Source organism: Kogia breviceps, chromosome 8 (genome assembly GCF_026419965.1).
Source record: "Kogia breviceps isolate mKogBre1 chromosome 8, mKogBre1 haplotype 1, whole genome shotgun sequence".
Taxonomy (NCBI): Eukaryota; Metazoa; Chordata; class Mammalia; order Artiodactyla; family Physeteridae; genus Kogia; species Kogia breviceps.
Window position 1 is genome coordinate 69,481,354 of NC_081317.1, and position 20,329 is coordinate 69,501,682.

Genomic DNA, 20,329 nt, shown 5'->3' on the forward strand with positions numbered 1-20,329 from the left:
GGGTTAGCTGAAGCCCTCCAGCTCTCAGACCTTTGGCATCCATCCACCACAGTGTCCAAACCAAGGCCAGAGGCTTCCGGGGCTGCTCCAAGCCAACAACAGAACGTGGCTGCGATGCCAGAGCCAGGCCACCCCTGCCCAACTCGGGACTCTTCTAATGGCCAGTTTTTGCTTTGAGTCTCCACACCAGCCTGTCCGGAGCATTCTCAGAGCTGTTCTCTGGGGCTCTTCTTGTACAATCCTTCCTTCCCGCGTTGCAGTCCGAGGCCCTTCCTCTTGCCCCGCTTCCTCTTCCCTTTATCTTTACAGGTTATTCCCTGCATAAATCTTATGTTTCTAACTCTGCTTTTGCTTCCCGGAAAACTTGAAATAACCCCACTGGTACCGGGAGTGGTTCCAGAAAGCTGGCAAGAAGACGGGGTTGGAGACAGGATCACTCACCACAGGCTAGTGACGAGAATCCCAATCCAAGTGGTAAGTGGGGCACAGCTAGCCTTTGGCACAGATGGTTGTTCAGCTACTAAAAACAATCACCACTGATGAACAGGGGGTCCCCTGGTGGGGAGGAATGCCCTAGCCGGGGCGGTGGTTCAGGCATTTGAATGTTATGGGGGGCTTCCGTGTATCTCAGGGCAGTGGAGTTGGAGGACTCCCTGCAGAGTGGCAGTGGGGACTGGAAACAGATGGTTAAAGGCGAGTGGAGGAAGCAGAGGCATCTCTGGTCACTTACAAAGAGGCTCCTGTCCCTCCTGTCCTGTCCCTCAGGAGAGGACAACGTGAAGAGCAAGCCCAAGATTCCAGAGTCGTGGATCTCCAGAATCTTTAAAATGCTTAGCCAAGGCAGCCTGTTACACTGAGGCCAGTGGCCCGCTTGGGAGAACTTGAGACCCTGAGATATGGGTTGGGGACATGAGTGGGTGCCCCCACTTTTGCTCTACTGACTGCCCTGAACACGCAGAGCTTGCAGAGGTGGCCACGCTGCCTCGTAAAGATCCACACTCTGTTTGAGCAGGAAGACACTGAAGAGGCTTCTCCCTGCAAGACAACACCTGCTCCCCGACACCCTGCCCTCAGGAGCTGCCTCTCCTGGCTGCCAGGCCAGTAACTAGGGTTAAGTGCAGCCCAGCCCAGCAGAGGACATGCTGGGCCTGATGAAGGAGAAGAGAAACTACCCCCCGCCATGGGACCAGCACAAGTTGGCCAGCACATAACTGTCAGAGGAGAAGACTACCCAGGGACTGGGTTATGAGGGTGCTTGACCAAGGGGCTGGAAGGTAAAAGTGAACAAGTGGGAAAACTCTGACTTGGGGTCACTTTCTCGGGGCATGGGATTTAACACTCCAGTGAGGACCCTGGAGGAATGGGGCAAATGCTATGTTTTTACTCAAATCACAGAGCAGAGGTGAAATGCCTGAGTTACCACAGCAGATGGTAAAATAGGATGGAAAAAACAGATGGAAAATAGGATCAGAAACAGTTCACACTCCTTGGAATGAACAACAATATTCATTTACAGTTTTGCACCAGGGCTATGTTAGCTCGCCCACCTTCTGTCTTAATATAGTCCAAAGAGATCTGGACCATCTGGACATCCTGCAGAACATCACACTGATCCATTACATTTGTAAAATAAAGACATGGCTAGCATGCTAGAGACCTTGGTAAGAAGCATGTGTTCCAGAAGGTGGGAAATAAACTCTACAGAGTTTCAGGGACAGGCCACTTCAGTAAAGTTTGCAGGAATCCTAAAAAGCGAGGACTAAAAAAAAGGAGGTACACATTTTTAGGGTCAGGGGCATGTCAGGATATGCCTCCAAAGTAAAGACACGTTGTTGCCTCTTGGATTCCCTATTACAAACAAGGAAGTACAATATCTGGAGGGGGGGGGCCTCTTCAGGTTCTGGAGGCCAAATAGTCCACATTTGGGAATCTTGCTCTGGTCCATGCGCTGGAGGGTGTGGAAGGCTGCCACCTTTGAGTGGAGCCTGGGTCAGGAAGGAGCTGTACAGCAGGTCTAGGCTGTAGTGAAAGCAGCCTCTCCACGTAGAGCAGGACAACGGGCAGACCCTGTGGTGTGGGAAGCGTCAGTGGTGAGAAAAGATGCAAGTGCAGGGTTCATGGTAAGCCCAAGTAGGAGGATCATAACACAGGGCCTTGGGGTTCTTTAGCAAAGCCTTGCCATCTGTAATGGAGAATTATGTGCCTCTGAAGAAATAGCTCCTAGCATGTTCCTGAGGCCTCATAGAGATAGAGTGCCTGATTGTGGTGTACCAATGACCATCCACCCACAACTGCCCATTAGGAGGTAGGTTCTGTCTCACCTGTCAATGCATAAAGTGAAAAGGGCCCAGCCAACTATCCATTATAACATGGAAATGGTGTATCAGGGATTGAACCCAAGTAAGTCCAGAGGGCATGAGTCAGCCGCACGAATAGAAAACCCAGACCTCCATATCACCCACGTGATTACACCAGCCCCCCTTCCTCATCTCTCCCCGATGGCCACAGTGCAGGGTGCCTTAAAAATAGCTGATGGAGGAGGAGAAAGCCCAAGCATAGTTTACAGATGAGTTGGCTAGGCTTGGGGGTGCAAACTGAAACTAAATAGTAGCATTACAGCCTCATTCAGGCTGAAAGACAGCAGAGGGGGAGAGTCTTCCTAACGGGCAGGCAGTGCTCCTGGTCATCCAGTTTATGTGGAAGGAGAAGTGGCCCAAGGTGAGAACATGTAGAAATTCCTGTCATTGGCCAGTGCCCCAACCAGTTGGTCAGGGACCTGGAAGGAAAAGGACAATGGGAAACAAGGAGGTCCAGGGTAAAGGCAGATAGGAGTGGACACAGCAAGTGACAATTTTCACATTGTTAATACCCATCAAAAGGCATCCACAATAAACACTGAACAGCCAAGAAGACAAAAACGACTCGGCCAGTTGACATTAGTGAGCTTGCAGCACTGGGCACTCTAGAGCTGGCCTGATGGGTACATGAACAGAGAGGCCACAGTGGCAGAGACGGAGGCTACACATGGGCCCGACAGCATGAACTTCCACTTACCAAAGCCAATCTCTATTGATTCCTCTGAATGTGGAACCTGCCAGCAACAGAAACCAGTGCTGAGCCCCTGATATGGCACTGTTTCCCAGAGACCAACAGGCCACCTTCTGGAAAGTTGATGACGCTGGGCTCCTTTTATTATGGAACGGCCAGCTGTTTCTCCTCATAGGGATAGAGTCCTATTCCAAGTATGGACTCGCCTTTCCTGCCCAAGAGCCTCAGCCAGCACCACTATCCAGAAGCTAAGAAGTGCCCGATCCATGCTCACGGAAAACTACACAACATGGCATCCGAATAGGGAACACATTTCACAACAAGGGAGGTCATGTGATCCCCACAGGACATAGCACATACTGCACCATCCAGAGGCAGCCGACCTGACAGAGCTTTGCATTGGCTTTCTAAAGGTGGAGTTGAAGAACCAGCTTAGAGGCCATAATCTGCAAAAATGGGCTGCTGTCTTCCAGAATGCAGAATAAATAAATCTAAATCAGAGATGTCTATATAGTGCTGTAAGAAAAAGACTACGTAGGCTTGAGACCTAAGGGGCAGAAGCAGGAATGGCCCCACTTGCCATCATTCTCAGTGGCCCTCTGGGGCCATTTGTGTTTCCTGTCCTTACAACCCTGGGCTCTGCAGAGTTTGAGGTCTTTGTCTGAAAGGGGACATATTCTTGGCAGAGGACAGAGCCAGAGTTCCACTGAGCTATGGAGGCTACCTGGACAGTTCGGACTCACTGTGTCCAGGACCAACAGTGAGGAGTCACCGTGTTGGCAGGAGCGATGAACTCTCATCAGTAGGAGGAGATGGGGACGTGTGGGATCACTGTAGAGCCCAGGTGATCCACTTAGGTGCCTCTCAGTACTCCTTAGCCCCCATTATATCTGTAAGTGGACCTCTGTAGTAGTCCTTGCCTTACATGGGTATGATTAGCAGAGACTCAGAACCCTCAAGTAAAAGATCTTTCTTACCACATCCTTCTCCCTTTGTCCCTCCCTTCACAGGTGTCGGATCAGTATTAGATCAGTATTATGGTCTGAGGCTTTCCTCTTACTCCTGTCCCCTCTATCCTTGTCTTTCACAGGCTTTCCCCCCAGTAATGTCTTGGCCTTCTAATTCTATCTTGGCGTCTGTTTCGTGGAGAATTCAAACTGACATAATGGGCTTAGGTTAGTTGGCTAATCTTTTCTCCATCTTAAAACTAGGAGGAAGGTTGGGTAGGTACGTAGAGCTAGACATCATTGTAAGCCCTGACTTAACCTGTCTATAGTTTTTAAAAGTAAAATGGCAGAAATAATTAGAAAATTATTAATTTATTAATAAGCTTGGTTATCAAATCTTTATTGCTCAGAAATCAAGGAAGTCACAAGCCAGAACCAGTCACTAGTTTCCAAAGGAAATACATCTCATAAAGTCCGAAAACAAAAATTTAACAAAAACTTAAACCAAAACTATGTTATGTGTTCTCATCCTCGCTAAAACCTAGGACTGGCACATTTTGCTCGAGGAGTTTTGTTTTACCATAGTGCATTGTTAATGCTCCATGTATAAGTGATAACTCGTGGGCTTTAAGTGATATTAACTAACGTTTGACATGATCTTTCATTAAAGGTGGTATTTTATACTACAGTCAGATACACTTTCATTTTGATGGTCTGATTTTTCTTTCTGTGGCTCCTGTGGGTGTCACCAAAGAAAGTAAAATTAGGACAAGGTCAATTTTTATTTACTGACAGTAACTAGAACATTCTAAATGCACAATTAATGTTTAGACTATATTTGTGCACTTTTTAGCAAATGTATGGTATTGAAAAACGTAATCCACTCTACTCAGAAGCAGTTCTTTTTTACTAAATGAAAATGTGTTGGCAACTGCTCCGTTTCCATGGATTTATGATTCTAATAGGTCCTGAAAATAAAACCCAATCTTTGCCAAAATCTCACTTATGCTTTATATCAATAACGTGCCCTTTTTCCCTGCTTATGCGTTTGGGAAACAAAGAAACTACACCAATTAGTTAAAAATCCATTAGTTAGAACTCTAAAGAACTGATTTGGAGGGAGGGGAGATGTGTGGGAGCTGACACCTAACACTTTATTTTTATGAAAAAGAGAAAAATTGTACAAAATCATGATGAATTGAAAAAAGTGAATATTTTCCAGAATACATTTGGAGGTATATAGTTCAAATTTAAACCATTTTCAATATCTAATGATGTTAAATCACTGCAGGAGACCTCAAGCAACAAGAGAGATACAGTTATGTCCAAGACATTCTACTTACAGAAACAAGTGCACTATACATTTAATTCTCTAATTCTAGTGACTGCAAAAGGATTAAACAGGGTTTAATCCTCAGTTAACTGGAAAATCAAATCAAATCAAATCAAATCACCAACTTGAACTCCACTCCCTAAATAAGCAACTCTTAATTTTAGCTGCACCTTAGCATGTTCTGGGGGAACTTTCCAAATTCTCAATGCCCAGGTCCCACTTCAGACTAATTAAATCAGAATTACTGTGGTTGTTGTTGCTGTTTTTTAATCCACAGGTGATGTGTGGCCAAGATTGAGATCCTCTACCTTGGATACTACAATTATTTTAAGTTTAAGCTTACTCCAGTTATTTTAAGTTTTAAACCAGTTTAAATAACAAATTAAATCTCTCCTGTTGTATGAAAGCATATTTGCCAAGTTACCTTTAATTTTCCTAGAGTGCTGGAAAAAGAATGAACTCCAAATGCCTGGTTAACAGTATGTCTGATGGTCTTCCAATCCTTGGGGTGGCCATGTGACTGAGTTCTAGGTGCTAAATAGAAGGGGAAGCCTGCCAGGTCTTTTCCCTCTGAGATAAAAGGATAGCTCCCTACTGGGGGGGGGGGGAGTGGATTTCATCTTTTCTCCATTCTCCTAGCCCTGAACTCTGATATAAATCCAGAAACTGAGAAGTACGTCTTGCAGTCAGAAAACAATAGTGAAATAAGTCAAGACAGAGAAAAACAAATACTGTGTGATCTCACTTATATGTGGAATCTCAAAAAACCCGAATTCATAAAGACAGAGAGCAGATTGGTGGTTCTCAGAGGCAGGGGGATCAAGCATAGGGGAAATGGGTGAAGGTGGTCCAAAGGTACAAACGAAAAAGGAAAAAATGAAAGCAGCTTGGGTCTGTGATGACCCTATTGAGCCACTGAACTACAGCAACCAATTGCCTTCAGAATTTTTGTTGGGGGAAGAAAATTATTGATTAAGCCACTATTAGCTGAACTTTCCATTACTTGCAACCAAAATAATTTCTAATGGATACACCTTGGCATGTGCTCGCCCTTTCTCTCTCCCCTTCCAAACTACAAATCACTAAACATTTACTATTAGCTGATAACTTTATCAGCTTCTGAGTCACACAGCAAGCCCAAAAGATAAGTGCTGTTATTCCCATTTTACATATGCAGAAACTGAGGCCCATACAAATTAGTTATCTTGTCCACGGTCACATATTCCTTGGATTTCAAGCCAGGTTCTTTTGATTCCAATGCGAATGCTCTTAATTATGTTGCTATAAACCTCTTGCATGTGTACAGGTCTAGTTGTCCTGATTAAATTGCATGCCATATCATTTAGGAAGAGCATTTTATGCTTCTAGGAATACATATATAATGTTCAACATTTAGAGCATTAAATATTTGAAGAATTAACAGGCTTAACTTGGTCAACTGTAAAATTATAGAAAATTTTGTTGTTGGTGGTGGTGGTCTGCGAAACCGCAAGATACTTCCAACTCACTCCAAACAAAACACTCAAGTCAATCTTTCTTGTCAACTTTTTGACAGCACAGATTTGATAAATAACACCATAAATAATAATCTAGGACTTAGGTATGTGACAACGTTTTTTCTCCCTGGTGAGAAGGCAGAATATTAGAGTTTGATGTATATGTTTAAGACAGCTACATGGATGTGTTTTAAAGGATATGGGGTGCTGCAGTCTGTGGTGTTGAAAATACAAATGAATCTCTTCCAGGTACGGTGTATATGTTAAGATTTTGTTATTATTATTAGGTAGCACATACCATACTATTTGCCTAATAGGTGCTGCTGATGGACCTCCTGCCATTCCTGTTCTGTATTCTCTCCTTTAGAGCTTTCACTGGAGAACTAATGAATTAGAGAAAGCAGTTCAGTGTCAGTCACGTTGAGTTTGGAGTCCGACTCACTGGATCAGAAATACTGAATGTTTCCCCTTTGTCCATAACATGAGGGGAAAGACGTACTTAACTGTTCTTGAGACTTAAATGAGCTTATCCAAACATAATACTTAAGGCAGACAATAAGTACTTATCAACGGTCTGTGTGCTGAAGAGTGGGATAGCTGTCTGGGAAGTAATCATGGCCCCCGCCCTCAAGAAGTGTAGTCTAGTGAATCATCAGTTTCAAGCCAGTGCCTTAAGAGGCGGGAAGCAATGTGATTTAGAAGACAGTAAAATCTGATGCTTGACACCCCTGGGATCAAGTCCCATTCCTCAACTTTCCGAGTGGCCCTCCAAAAGATATGTCAGTGTACTAACCTGCAGAAGCTATGAAAGTGACCTTATTCGGGAAAAGGATCTTTGCAGATGTAATTAAGTAAGGACCTCCAAATGAGATCATCCTTGATTACCCTGATGGGCCCTAAATCCAATGACAAATCTTTATAAAACGTAGAAGAGGAGAAGACATAGAAGAGAAAGCTGTCTGAAGACAGAGGCAGAGGTTGAAGTCATGCAGCCCAAGCCAAGTAACGCCTGGAACCACCAGAAGCTGAAAGGGGCAAAGAATGCTCCCCTAGAGCCTTCAGAGTGCACAACCTCGCTACCAGCATGATTTCCGACTTCCAACTTCCAGAACTGTTAGAGAATAAATTCTGTTGTTTGACCAGACCAGGTTTATGGTGTTTCTTCATCTGTAAAATGGGGATAACATCCCAGTCTCATTTCCTGAAATGTTAAGTGGGGTAACTGCAGTCTGGAGGAACGCGCAGACGTTTAAAACGGCAAATGTTTATTGAGCGCTTGTCCTGATCATTCAGTGTGCTAGGCGCTTTCCCTGTATGACTTAACCATCTCTATTTTATTAATCAGATAACCAAGGCTCAGAGAAATTCACTCATTTGCCCAAAGGCATACAGCTAAGAAGCGGAAAAAAGATCGCAATTCTAGCCGACTCCCGAGATTTCCCTTTAACGTCCCCCCGGACTGCCAGGGAGGATGCAAATGAACGCACTCTCAAAATGCTAACTAGTTTAGCCTCAGTTCCAGCTACAAATTAGCCGAGCCAACCAAGCCTCCGCTTCCACAACTGATCAACCCTCGTGGGATGCCGCAGGCTCCCCCGGCCGGGAAGCGACAGGGTTAATGACGTCACTTTCAGGAGCCGCTATCACGTCCTCGCCCCACGGATCCTTTCAAGGGCCAAAACCCGCCTGTGACGCAGCCCTCGCGCCTCTGGACGAAGGGAGAATAGAAGTGGGCCAATAGAAATGCCGAATTTCCGTTTTCCGGCTAATCCCCACCCCTTAACCTAACTCGGCCGAGGAAGAAGGGAAAAGGCGACTAGGGGGCGGGGCAAGGCGAGGAAGCGGAAGCCGTGGCGGCGGAGCTGGGGCGCGCGCCTGTTTGGGCTACACGTGTGCGGTGAGTGCTGCGGCCTTCTCAGCCCCTCCCGGGAGGGCTTTGCCGCCTGCTTGGCGCGGAAGTCGGAGGGTCTCTCGGGTAGAGGTGTTCACACATGTCACCTGCTGGGCGGCCTTCTGTGCCCTTTTCTGTTCTGGGAGTTTGGGGGTTAACGGGAGCCTAGCGACAAGGGCGGTTTACAACTCTTCTCCCTACCACGCTTTCAGCCTTTTTGTTGTATGTTTGACGGATATCCGCTCTGCGCCCGGTCAGTGCTAGATGCCCAGTTTGCAACCTGAACATTCAGTTGCAGGTTGTAAGCGCTGGGAAGGAAATGACCTGGGTGCCGAGATACAAGATAGGGGAATCTGACGTGATCCTGAAGCCGAGACGTAGAGCGTGGCGAGAGGCAACCCTGAAATCTGAAAGCCCAGGAAAACTACTTTCAGCAGAGGCCGGAACTTGGGCTAAGTCCCTGAGGTGGAAGGGGGGCCGATGTTAGTGAGCTAGAAGTTCAGCCATATAAGATAAAGGGGTAGGGTGAGAGGTGGTTCTGTAGGGCTTTTGAAGGCCATGGTGGGAGTTTCGATTTTCTCTACAATGGAAAAATATTCCCTTAATTAGAATACAGTGAAGGCTTATAAGCAAGGGAGAAATACAGTAGGTCCTGGTTCTTTTTGGAAAATGGATAATAATTTGGATTATTATTGATTATATAGTTGAATTATTGATGATGGTTTGAATTAGGGTGGTGGTACTGGAGATTGAAGTTGAAGGGTTAGAGGTGTTTTTAAAGATTCGAGTAGAATTATTGAAAAATTGAATGTAGCAGACAAAGAAGAGTAAACTCTCACAGGTAAATCTTAGGTTTCTTGAGCAGTGGAGTGGATGCTGTGCCATTGCTGAAATGGGGAAGAATAGAGTGGGGAAAATTAGATGAGGATGTTATTGTTTGGGGGTAGTTTGCAGTGGTCATATAGTTAAAGAATTTTATTTTGGTTCTATTAAGTGTAAGGTGTTTGTTAGACATCTAAATGGAAGTTTCAGGTAGGCAGTTAGGTACAGAAGCCTGGAGCCCAAGGAGATGTTCCTAATGGAGAGATAATTTGGGAGTCCAGCATAAAAAGGCATGGGATTGCACGAGATCACCTAGGGAGAAGAGAGAGGGGAAGACTTGAGGAATGCCAGCATTTAGAAGTTGGGTATTGAATGGTCATTACTTTCAAAATGCAGTGCTGACCCTGCTGAGAGGAGTAAAGATCAGTCATGATCAATCACGTGTCCCTCTATGTCTGGGAAATCTCTGCTCTTTTCCTTCATGAAGCAGAATTGGGCTCTCTCAGCTCCGTGGCTCTCTGAACACTTTTTATATACTTCAGTTATAATGCTTAATTATGCCAGGTTTTAATTTTCTGCTTGCCTGTCTCTATCACACCACACTTTGATTTATATATATATATATATATATATATATTTAAAACCCATTAGCTCTCTAGCACACAGTGTGTAGGTATTTAATACATTTCAAGTCCAAAGCGTTGTTATAAGAAGGTCATCAAAATGTGCCATAGGAATAAAGAGAATCATTTGAGAAAGAAAGAAGGCATCTGGAGGAGGAATGATAAGAAATTGTCATTTAGGCTGGATTTGAAGGATGGGTAGGATTTATATTGATAGAGAATGGCTTTAAAGTTTGGCTCCTGAAAAAGAATAGTGACGGAGTAAGGTTGGCTTCAGTGTGGTATTGTGATGTGGGTAAGTTAGGACTAAGTTTTGAATGGCCGTGAATGCCGGACTGAGTTTGAAATTTTTCCTAAAAGCAGTGGGAAGCTTTTGAAGGTGTTAGAGCAGGGAAATGACATGAAATGGATGTGATAGTGGAAGACTAATCGGGCAGCAGGCGGTGGATCATAGCAGACTGGGTCTAATGGCTGAAAACAATGTGAACAAGAGATAGAGTCTGAATGGGGTAGTAGAGGGAAGGGAAAAAGAGGAGACCATTCCAAGACACTGGAGTGTGATGGTTGGATGTGATGGTACAGTGTCCCCAAGCAAATGCATTTTGCTAAGTGAGAGAAGCAAAGCCCCAAAGGCTGTATATTGTCTAATTCCGTTTATACGACATTTTTGAAAAGGCACAAAGCTAGAGGGTAGAAGAAAGATCAAGCATTGCCAAGAGAGCCAGGAGAGGATGATTGCAAAGGGGCTCCACAGGGGACTTTTAGGAGTGTGGGACAGTTCTGTAAGGTGCTGTGGTGGAGGATACATGGAGGATTTTGACTGTGGGTTTGTCAAAATCAGCACTGTACACCAAAAAGAATGAACTTGACTATAGGCAGATGAAAAGAAAGTCTACTGACATGTCAGGAAACGGAATGCAGACTGGAAGAAAATGCATCTAATTAGTACAAATGTATAAAAAGACCTCACTGAAGGAGTGGAGGGAAAAGAGCTGACCTAAGTAACTTTGGAAGGCAGTGTTTTGAATGGATACTGTGAGGGAAAAGACAAAAAGAACTGTAAATAAACACCACATTATAGTTGGTACATTTGTTTTTACCAACTATTACCCTGTGGCACGTGATTAGAGTTGGAGACATTAGTATGAACTTACTTAATAGGTACAGAAATACAGGTTTGTGTATACACATAGGCTAATATACATACATATATTACCTAGCCCTGTCTGGTGAAAAGACCTAGAAGCAGTGACACCCCAGTGACAAGCACACCTTGCACTCACATCTCAATAAGAGGGTTTCTCTAGGGTTCTTTGGAGAAATGGCTGATTTTAGGGCTTGTGCAAGGAAAATAAAAGGTAAACTTGGGACAAGTGCCAGGAATTAAGGACATGCTAAGGAAAAAAAAAAGGATGGACCATATGAAAAGGACACAGAAGCAACTTCAGAGATTTCAAAGCTGGAACAATTTTAGCAACAAAATACTAAGCAACAAAATACATTTTGTTTAGCAGCAAAATACAATGATACTATTAGTCCATATCGCAAATAATAAAATACTATTAGCAACAAAATACTAAGCAACAAAATACGTTTTGTTTAGCAACAAAATTCAAAGATACTGTTAGTCCATATCGCAAATAATAAAATACTGTGAGGCCATACTGATGTAAATAAATGATTGAATGAATGAGGAGAAGGAATAAATGCTCCCTACAGAAGAATACAAAATAATGAAGGTAAAAGTAAGGGATATAGAAAATCATCTTGTGAACACCACGGAAATTGCTGCAGGCAAGATCCACTGGAGAGTGCTAAAATCAGTGGGGGATACGGGATATTTGCATGATCTCAAAACATATCCAAAATATTTATTAATTGCTCTGGGGATTTTAATGCACTGATTCAAATTCTTTAATACTCCCCGCTCTAGAAAGTGGAGCTTAATTCTCCTCCCCCTAAGTTTGAGCTGAATTTTAGTGACTTGCTTCTAACAGAGTATGGAAAGGGAGACATAGTAACTTTACATCAGAGACACCTTGCAAACACTATGTTAACCAAGTGATCAAGGTTAATATCACTAGTCATGTCGATATCATGCTCCTCCTAATGTGATGGGATGAGAAGGGCACTTCATCTCTATGGTATTCTTCTCTCAAATCCGTAAGGCCAGTAGAATCATAGGAAAATGTCAGACAGACCCCAAATGTGGGATATTCTACACAGTGCTTGACCAGTACTCTCCAAAAGTGTCTTGGTCATGAGAAACAAGTAGAGATGGAGAAGCTGTCACAGATTGGTGGAAACTAAGAAGACTTGATGATTAAATGCAAGGTATCCTGGAACTGAAAAACGACGTCAATGAAAAAACTGGCAAAATCCAAATTCAGTAGCATCATATTAATGTTATTTCTTAGTTTGGGTAAATGCATCATGGTAAGTTGTTAACATTAGGGGAGGTTGAGGGGTATACTGGACCTTTCTCTGTGTCTTTCCCAACCCTTCTTTAAAACTAAACTTATATCAAAATAAAAAGTTCATGCACAGAAGAGCTAAGGGATGCAGATGTGGTTATGAAGGCTATAGCCAAGTGACAGTGATCCTACAGTCATTAATGATCTAAGGAAACGGAGTAATTCAGAGGCCATTTTCCAGAGTGCTCTTTTGGACTCTACTGGTCCCTTGAGATATTCCAGGAAAAAGTGGTTCAACCAGGGTTGGGAAATCCTGCATACTTTAGCTTGTGCTTGGTGATTAATGGCTTAAATTAGCAAATTAAAAGAATCTGCCTTTCTTTAAAGATGCCTCCTTCATTATTTTCATTTAAGAGTTTCCCAAATACATTTCACCCCAGAACCCCTTGTTTCTCTTACATCTATTAATATCTTGAGAAATTTGTTGTTCTTCAATGGAAAATTCTTGTCTAGAAATATCTGGAATTGTCTAGGGATCCCTAGCATCTACTGGAGAGGGTCAACTTTAGAAATTTTGAAATGAGTTGAATATGCAACTTTGGAAGGTACAGAAATAGACAAATAAAACATAATAACTTTTGCTCTTGATACATTCAGCTGCTTTCAGGAGCCTTGGGCAGCTGAGGAGTTATCTGTTGTTTGCCCTGTGCTCGGTGCGGTCTCTATCCAGAAGCAGCCTGTTAGGTAGATTTCTTTAAAATGAAATATTAAATATTTCAACAGTCTTATTTCGGAGGTCTTTGAAAATTACTTGATTGCCTCTAAAAGAATAACAGATTAAACGTTTGAAGTTAGTTTTGGTTTAGCTACCTTGGGTTACATAAGGAACTTTTAGATAATCTTCTTTCATTAAATTTGAATATGTGATAAGTGCAATGTTTGTTCCTGGTTTTTTAGGATAGAGACCAAAAAATCAAGTAATATTGTCATTTTCTCATCACAAAGTCTTCCCAGGTTGTAAGTAATGCAAACACTGATAGTTTTATCATGCTTAGTGTAAATAATGATTTATTTTTAGCCGTTACTATTGCTGAAATGTTGCCTCCAAAACATCACAAACTAGCCAAGGTGTGTGTGTGTTCTTAGTTTTTGTATTGGTATCATATCTATTTTCATTTTTACAATCTTAGAAGTCATGATTGTGTAGTTCCTGGACTCATGGGTGCCTGTGCTGGACGCAGCTCATTTGTCTTGCATCTGTGACCTCAAGGAGTAAATGTGGCAGTGACCACTAATGACTTTTATTGGATGAGAGCAATTCAGTGATCCTTTTTTGGATTTTGTTTTTGTTTTCCAGAGTTGCTATAATGGAAGTCAAAGGGAAAAAAAAAATCACAGGAAAAGGTACAAAGCCATCACAAGAAAAAAACAGACTTCATAAAAACAGTGGTAAGATACTCAAAACATGCTTCCCACGTTGTTTTGGCCCTTGGAGGGAGCGGTCGGTGGGATGAGGGGGCATGTAGCAGATTCCAATCTATTCATGGGTTAGAGTTAGGATTAAAGTAGTAGGAAAAAGTAGGTGTTACTGTATGTGAGTTTGCATGTTCGCTGTGAAACTTAGACCTTTAAGAAATTGCCAGGATAATTGGTGAATGCTGTACTTTTGAAAGATATGTCAGCTAGTAATGCTGTTCCCTCACTTTAGTCACACTAATTCACAACAACATATTATTTTAACGTTTGATAAATTGTGGCTGATTAATACGTCTACTGGTGAGCCAGATCTTCAGGATTTCTCATTGTGATGTCTTCATTGTTCCATCAGGTGTCAGTATTGCAAAATAGAAAAGTCAGGAATTGTGTCAATGACTAGTTTCCTAAGCAATCTCTTTTTTTCTTGCAACTAGAAATTCTGAAAAATAAACATTTTAAATTTGTTTATATATGATATACTTTCTAAATTTTAAATGTTCATTTTATTCTTAGATTCCTATTATGTTATTGACCCCCTAAATACACACACACACACACACACACACACACACACACACACAGACATATAAATAATATCTCATCTTGTGATATGTGCTTAAAACAGAAGTACATCTAACTGACAATAGTGGTTATCTCTCGAATTATGGGTAGTTTTTATTATGTATTTCTCTACTTCGTAGGTTTTCTGTAATGAACCTGTATTATAATTTTATAATCAGAGTAAGTTTTTAAATTTTGTTTTGATTTCTTAAGTCCTACTGTGCTCTGTTTTTGAGAATAAAACAAAGTATGTTTCACTAAAGAGTGCGTAATTTTCTGAAACAAATACAATCCAGTGGATAAAAGATCTAGGCCCAGGATCATTGAACTAACAGTTATTTATTATTGTCACTAGGTTCTGATCCTTCAAAGACATTCTCAAAAAAAATTGGTAAGGAAGGTGGACCTAAAATCACATCTAAGAACTTTGAGAAAACTGCCACAAAACCTGGGAAAAAAGGTGTGAAGCAGTTCAAGAATAAGCAGCAAGGGGATAAAATACCAAAGAACAAATTCCAGCAGGCAGATAAATTCAACAGGAAGAGAAAATTCCAGCCAGACAGTAAAAATGATGGTAAGCATTGATTCCTTTAGCAGAGTTTTTGCAGAAGCCTTGCCCTGCCTGAGCTATTGCCTGAACCACTGTGCACAGGGACTCTAGAAGTCTGGTAGAGACCTTCTTCTTGTTCCTTGACAGGCAACACTTGGGGTGGGGGGTGGGAGGGTAGATGGGATTAAATAAAAAACAGAAAGCATCTTCTCTGGTCAAAATTGTCCTCTGGTACCTAGAATTCCTTACTTCCTAGGCCCTTGCTGAATTCCCCTAGCTGTGGAATTAGGCTAAATTGTAAGGCTTTATGCATTGGAACCTCAATAAAACATTCCTTTCTGTAGGCTAAAATTAATGAACTCATTCATTCAACAAACAAATACTTAATACTTAAATTTAATACTTAAATAACCAGTGTGTCCCAGCTAAACATCCACCTTGGCTAAGGATGCCCTGGTGAACAAGAAACATATAGACCCTGCCCTCACAGAGCTCAGGCCACTCTATTATCATCAACCCATCACATGGCTCAGACCTGGTAAACGGTTCCAGAGAAGGTATAATATACATGTGACAGATTTGGCTTGAATTGGTTGAATAAGATAGGTTGCTAACTGATTAGAAACATTGGCGGGCTTCCCTGGTGGTGCAGTGGTTGAGAGTCTGCCTGCCGATGCAGGGGACACGGGTTCGTGCCCCAGTCCAGGAAGATCCCACGTGCCCCGGAGCAGCTGGGCCCGTGAGCCATGGCTGCTGAGCCTGCGCGTCCGGAGCCTGTGCTCCGCAACGGGAGAGGCCACAACAGTGAGAGGCCCACATGCCGCAAAACAAAACAAAACAAAACAAAAAAACGTGTTGGCAAGGCTTCTCCTTGTTGAAACAAACTACTAGTCTCTTCAGCATGATGTTTAAGTGGTTGTCTCTAACCCAGAGCTTTGCTGTCTGTTGTACAGCCTGCCTTTGCCGTGCATCATCTGTCCTGCACTGGTCTCAAGCAAGCAGCTTCCAGGTTACACGTGCTGACATGCATATGCCTCCTCTGCAGCATCATGAGAATTTCTCTGGTATCTTTCATACTCTTTTACTCCAGCATGGCATAGCCTGACACTGCGCCTTTGCTGCCAACTGAGACCACTGCCATGGGGCCTTTTTACTCCAGTTCTTTAGACCTGGTCCCTGTTCTCTGTTCTGCCTAGGGCTGCTCCAAGACAGGGGCGTACGGAGAGAGGAAAGGAGGGAAATTTTCATTATTTCTCATTAGGCCTGGAAGATTCTTTCATGCTCTAGCTTCCATCTTTTCTCTTTTTTCCTTCTCTTCCAGCTTCTCTTTCCTACCTACTCTTTGCTAGCTTCTCTATTAGGTCCTAAATCTTCCCTTCCCCACTGGAGTTCTTGACACCTGCATTTTAAATGCACACACATCCTCATCTTATTATAGTGCAGCTCTGGTTCCTTTTGCTATAGGAGGTAAGTTCCCAGCATCTCAAAATGGAACTTTGATTTTGTTTTCTCTGTTTTATACCAGCAACTGAGGGGGATTGGATACTAGACATCCCCAAAATTGGTTGTATCTGCTGCAACCCAGCATGGCATATGTCGAGGGTGCCCAAATATTTGTAGAATTAAATGAACTCTGGATTGGTTATTATTCTCTGCTGCATAGTACATGATGCCCTAATATTAATGGTAAATATGCCTTCTGTTGCCTGTAATCCTCTATTACCAGGCTGGGAATAAGCAGGTGAGCAGAAAGGGGAGTAACTAAATACACTGTAGCATATTGAATGCCATTAAAAATTATATTCTTGAGCAATATTTAGTTTCATGGAAGAATGCTTACAACATAATAATGTTTAAGTAAAGACAATAAGGAAATTAATATAAAACGTGTAGGGGAAAAGACAAGAAGGAAATAAAATGTTAATCCCTAGGTTTTGAGATTATAGAATTTTTTTTTTTTTTTTTTTATGTGTGTGTGTGTGGTACGCGGGCCTCTCACTGCTGTGGCCTCTCCCGTTGCGGAGCACAGGCTCCAGACGCAGAGGCTCCGCGGCCATGGCTCACAGGCCCAGCCGCTCCGCGGCATGCGGGATCTTCCCCGACCGGGGCACGAACCCGTGTCCCCTGCATCGGCAGGCGGACTCTCAACCACTGCACCACCAGGGAAGCCCGAGAATTTTGTTTTTTGAGTGTATTTCTAATCAGAGAAGGGGAGATATCTAGAAATAACTTATTCTCCTAAGGGTTCTTTACAGGGTACTCATGTAAATAATACCCATTTTATTAAGGTTTTTTTGTTTGTTTGGCCTCTTTGGGTTTTTTCATTCAATTAATAAGTTAAATTGTGAAGACCAAAAATAACCAATAGAAAGATACTCGACTTTTTGATTGTGCATTGTCATGAGTAAGAGACATCAGAGAATAAAGTTTTAGAGCCATATCTGGGTTTGAATCCTGACTGCCACTTAGGAGTTAACGTGACCTTGGACAAGGAACTTACCTGTTTGGTGCCTTTGTTTCCCTGACATGAGGGTATAATAATAGTACCCACCTCATAGGGTTGTTGTAAGAATTAAATTACTTAATACATAACAGCACTCAGAAGAGTGAATTTTTGAATATTGTTTTTCCTATGTTAATTTGGACTAATTTTTGTTTTCACTGAGAACTGATTATACATAAAGTCCAATGATCTTAATGTTCTAGAGTAAAATTTTATTTTACAATTGAGAAAGATGCTTAAACTTTTAAAACTGCTTTTATAATCTGTTTAGTTTCCCTTTTTTTTCTTAATAGGTATCCTGTTAAGATTCAATAAATAGCTGTTGAATAAATGAACAGTTGGTGTCAACCAAATTTAAAATGTGTAAACTGCTCAGAAAATGAAATAAAGTATACGTTGGTAGGGAATGATGTTTTCCCCCTTCTAGTTTCCTCAATGAGTATTGATCTTGATTAGTGATTGCCATAGGTACCTAATTTGTACTTGTGTATGGCACTGAGAATGTTAAATGTAATTGAAAATAATTTCTGTAATGACCAGACACAGCAGCCAAGAAACCCAAATGGGATGAGTTCAAAAAAAAGAAAAAAGAACTGAAGCAGAGCAGGCAACTCAGTGATAAAACCAACTACGACGTTGTTGTTCGGGCAAAGCAGATCTGGGAGATCTTAAGAAGGTAATGCTACTTAATGGCATCTTTATTAGGCCCTTTGAGGTGATGGAGGAGTAACAGTATACCTAGTAAATAGTGAAATGTCCTAAGCTAAATGATGTAGCGCTTGGGTTATTTAGGGAGTACTCATAACAACACTCCAGTAGAGGCATCAGTGTTTGGATGTCTGCCCATTGTAGAAATGTGTGGAATCATTAGGATGGTGTCAGATCTGCTTATGAAAATGAATGAGAGTTAAAATGGATTTGATGTCCTTCCTGAGAAATTTCTGAGAAAATGAAGGACAGTTCTTTTTGGCTAGGTTTTGAAATACTTGAGTACTTGGTGTCTTGGACTTGTTTTATTATTTTCTTTACTTTCAAAGTTCTGGCTGTTCAGATTTAGATTGATGCATAAAATTATACCTTGTGAGATGAGTTTCTGCCTTTGAGAAAATTACTTTTCTCTGGCTGCTCTGGAATAGTAATTTTAATGTCCAGTTTGCTCTCTTCGAAGAGAAAATCCTACTGAACTGGGTGAACATACACTGGTATGGTTTTTATTTTTGTGTGCTTAAAATAATGTCTTTACTTAGGCTATGTTTCCTGCCTCTTTTATAGAAAAGATTGTGACAAAGACAAAAGAGTGAAGTTGATGAGTGATTTGCAGAAGTTGATTCAAGGGAAAATTAAAACTGTAAGTAGGGCATACTCAGTTGCAGTTTTAACAATTGAAATTGACTCGCAGTAAAGGGTAGTTGACCATTGTGGCAGGTGAAATGGTTTCTGTTTTTAATGTATTTGGCCTCAAATTTCAAATACCTTTTATAATACTGATTAAAAAATTTAATAGCGAGAGATCTTACTGCTGGGAAATTATAAAAAAGCTATCAAGTATTTGGCTGTTCATTTTAAAATAATTTACTTAAAATAAGTCAGTATTCTCTTAAAGTTATCTCGAGGAATTTATTAGTTCAACAGTGTTCGTTAGGATGTCTTGCTGTGAACTCTATACTTTTGCATGTTCTAAATTGCTGGCTATTTTGTATGTGTGATGCAAACACATGATTACTTTCTTCCTGCTTTTACAAGCATCATGCACAGATCTTTAAAATATAATAGATTTGGGACTTCTGAATTGATTTTCATTGTTGCTGTTTAATCCTGTTTTATAGTAAACTTCTATTGATTCTTGTGTATTTGGTTAAATACTTAACGATATTCACTTGAAAGCCAACAGACTCAGTATCTTTGGAGACCCTTGAGGGGCAGCCTTTGCCGAACCATGTACGTGGGTCTAACCAGGGGCTGTATTGCAGTTTGAAGGATTGTCTTAAAATAGTGAGTTCCCAGCTGCTGCTTTCTTGAAGCCAGCAAGGTCTTTTTAGGTTGGAACTCCTCCTCATCTCTAGCAGTAGTCTGTTATACTCAATTTATAAATAATTTACACTCAAGATCCTTAACCAGTTACCCTTAGGTTATTACTGCATGCCCATGGACTTGGGAGTTAGTCTGGTATTCAAATACTCACTCTGCTATTTAAAATATGTGTGCCTTCAGACAGTAACAGCCTGTTTATTGATTATTTACTGTGTGCTAGGAATTATGCTAACCATTGCATACTTTGTATCCTTTAACTTAGTCATCATCCCTATTTAACGTTTGATACATCTGGGCTCAGAGAAGTTAAGTTTCATCCCCAGGGTCACAAGGATAGCAAGTTCCTTAACTTCTCATAAACTTACTTTAATCTATAAAGTGCTAATAACAACAACCCACTTTTAAGGTTGCTTTGAGTTTAAATGAGAAAAATATACTTAAAGCACATATATTGGTTACATAGTAGGTAATCAACATATACACAAAACAGCCTTATTTTTTAAAAAAAAATATATTTAAAGCTTTATCAAAAATGTCTATGCAAATCTCCCTTAAGGAAATTCTTCGGAAATCCATGGCTTTGGTGAAAGTATACCTTCACCTCCTGACTTGTTAGAATTAAAAAATTTAAAGA

General features: G+C 41.6%; 1 protein-coding gene across 1 annotated transcript in view; it reads left to right on the plus strand.

Annotated features, from left to right (window-relative positions):
• The first annotated feature begins 8,512 nt into the window (after positions 1 to 8,512).
• PUM3 (pumilio RNA binding family member 3) overlaps positions 8,513 to 20,329 on the plus strand; it is a 44,414-nt gene continuing 32,597 nt past the window's right edge. The window contains exons 1-5 of the mRNA XM_059071891.2: positions 8,513 to 8,721; positions 13,932 to 14,023; positions 14,967 to 15,185; positions 18,205 to 18,340; positions 18,937 to 19,012. Of these exons, the coding sequence (XP_058927874.1) occupies positions 13,942 to 14,023; positions 14,967 to 15,185; positions 18,205 to 18,340; positions 18,937 to 19,012 (513 nt within the window). The 5' untranslated portion in view covers positions 8,513 to 8,721; positions 13,932 to 13,941. The remainder of the gene's footprint in view (positions 8,722 to 13,931; positions 14,024 to 14,966; positions 15,186 to 18,204; positions 18,341 to 18,936; positions 19,013 to 20,329) is intronic.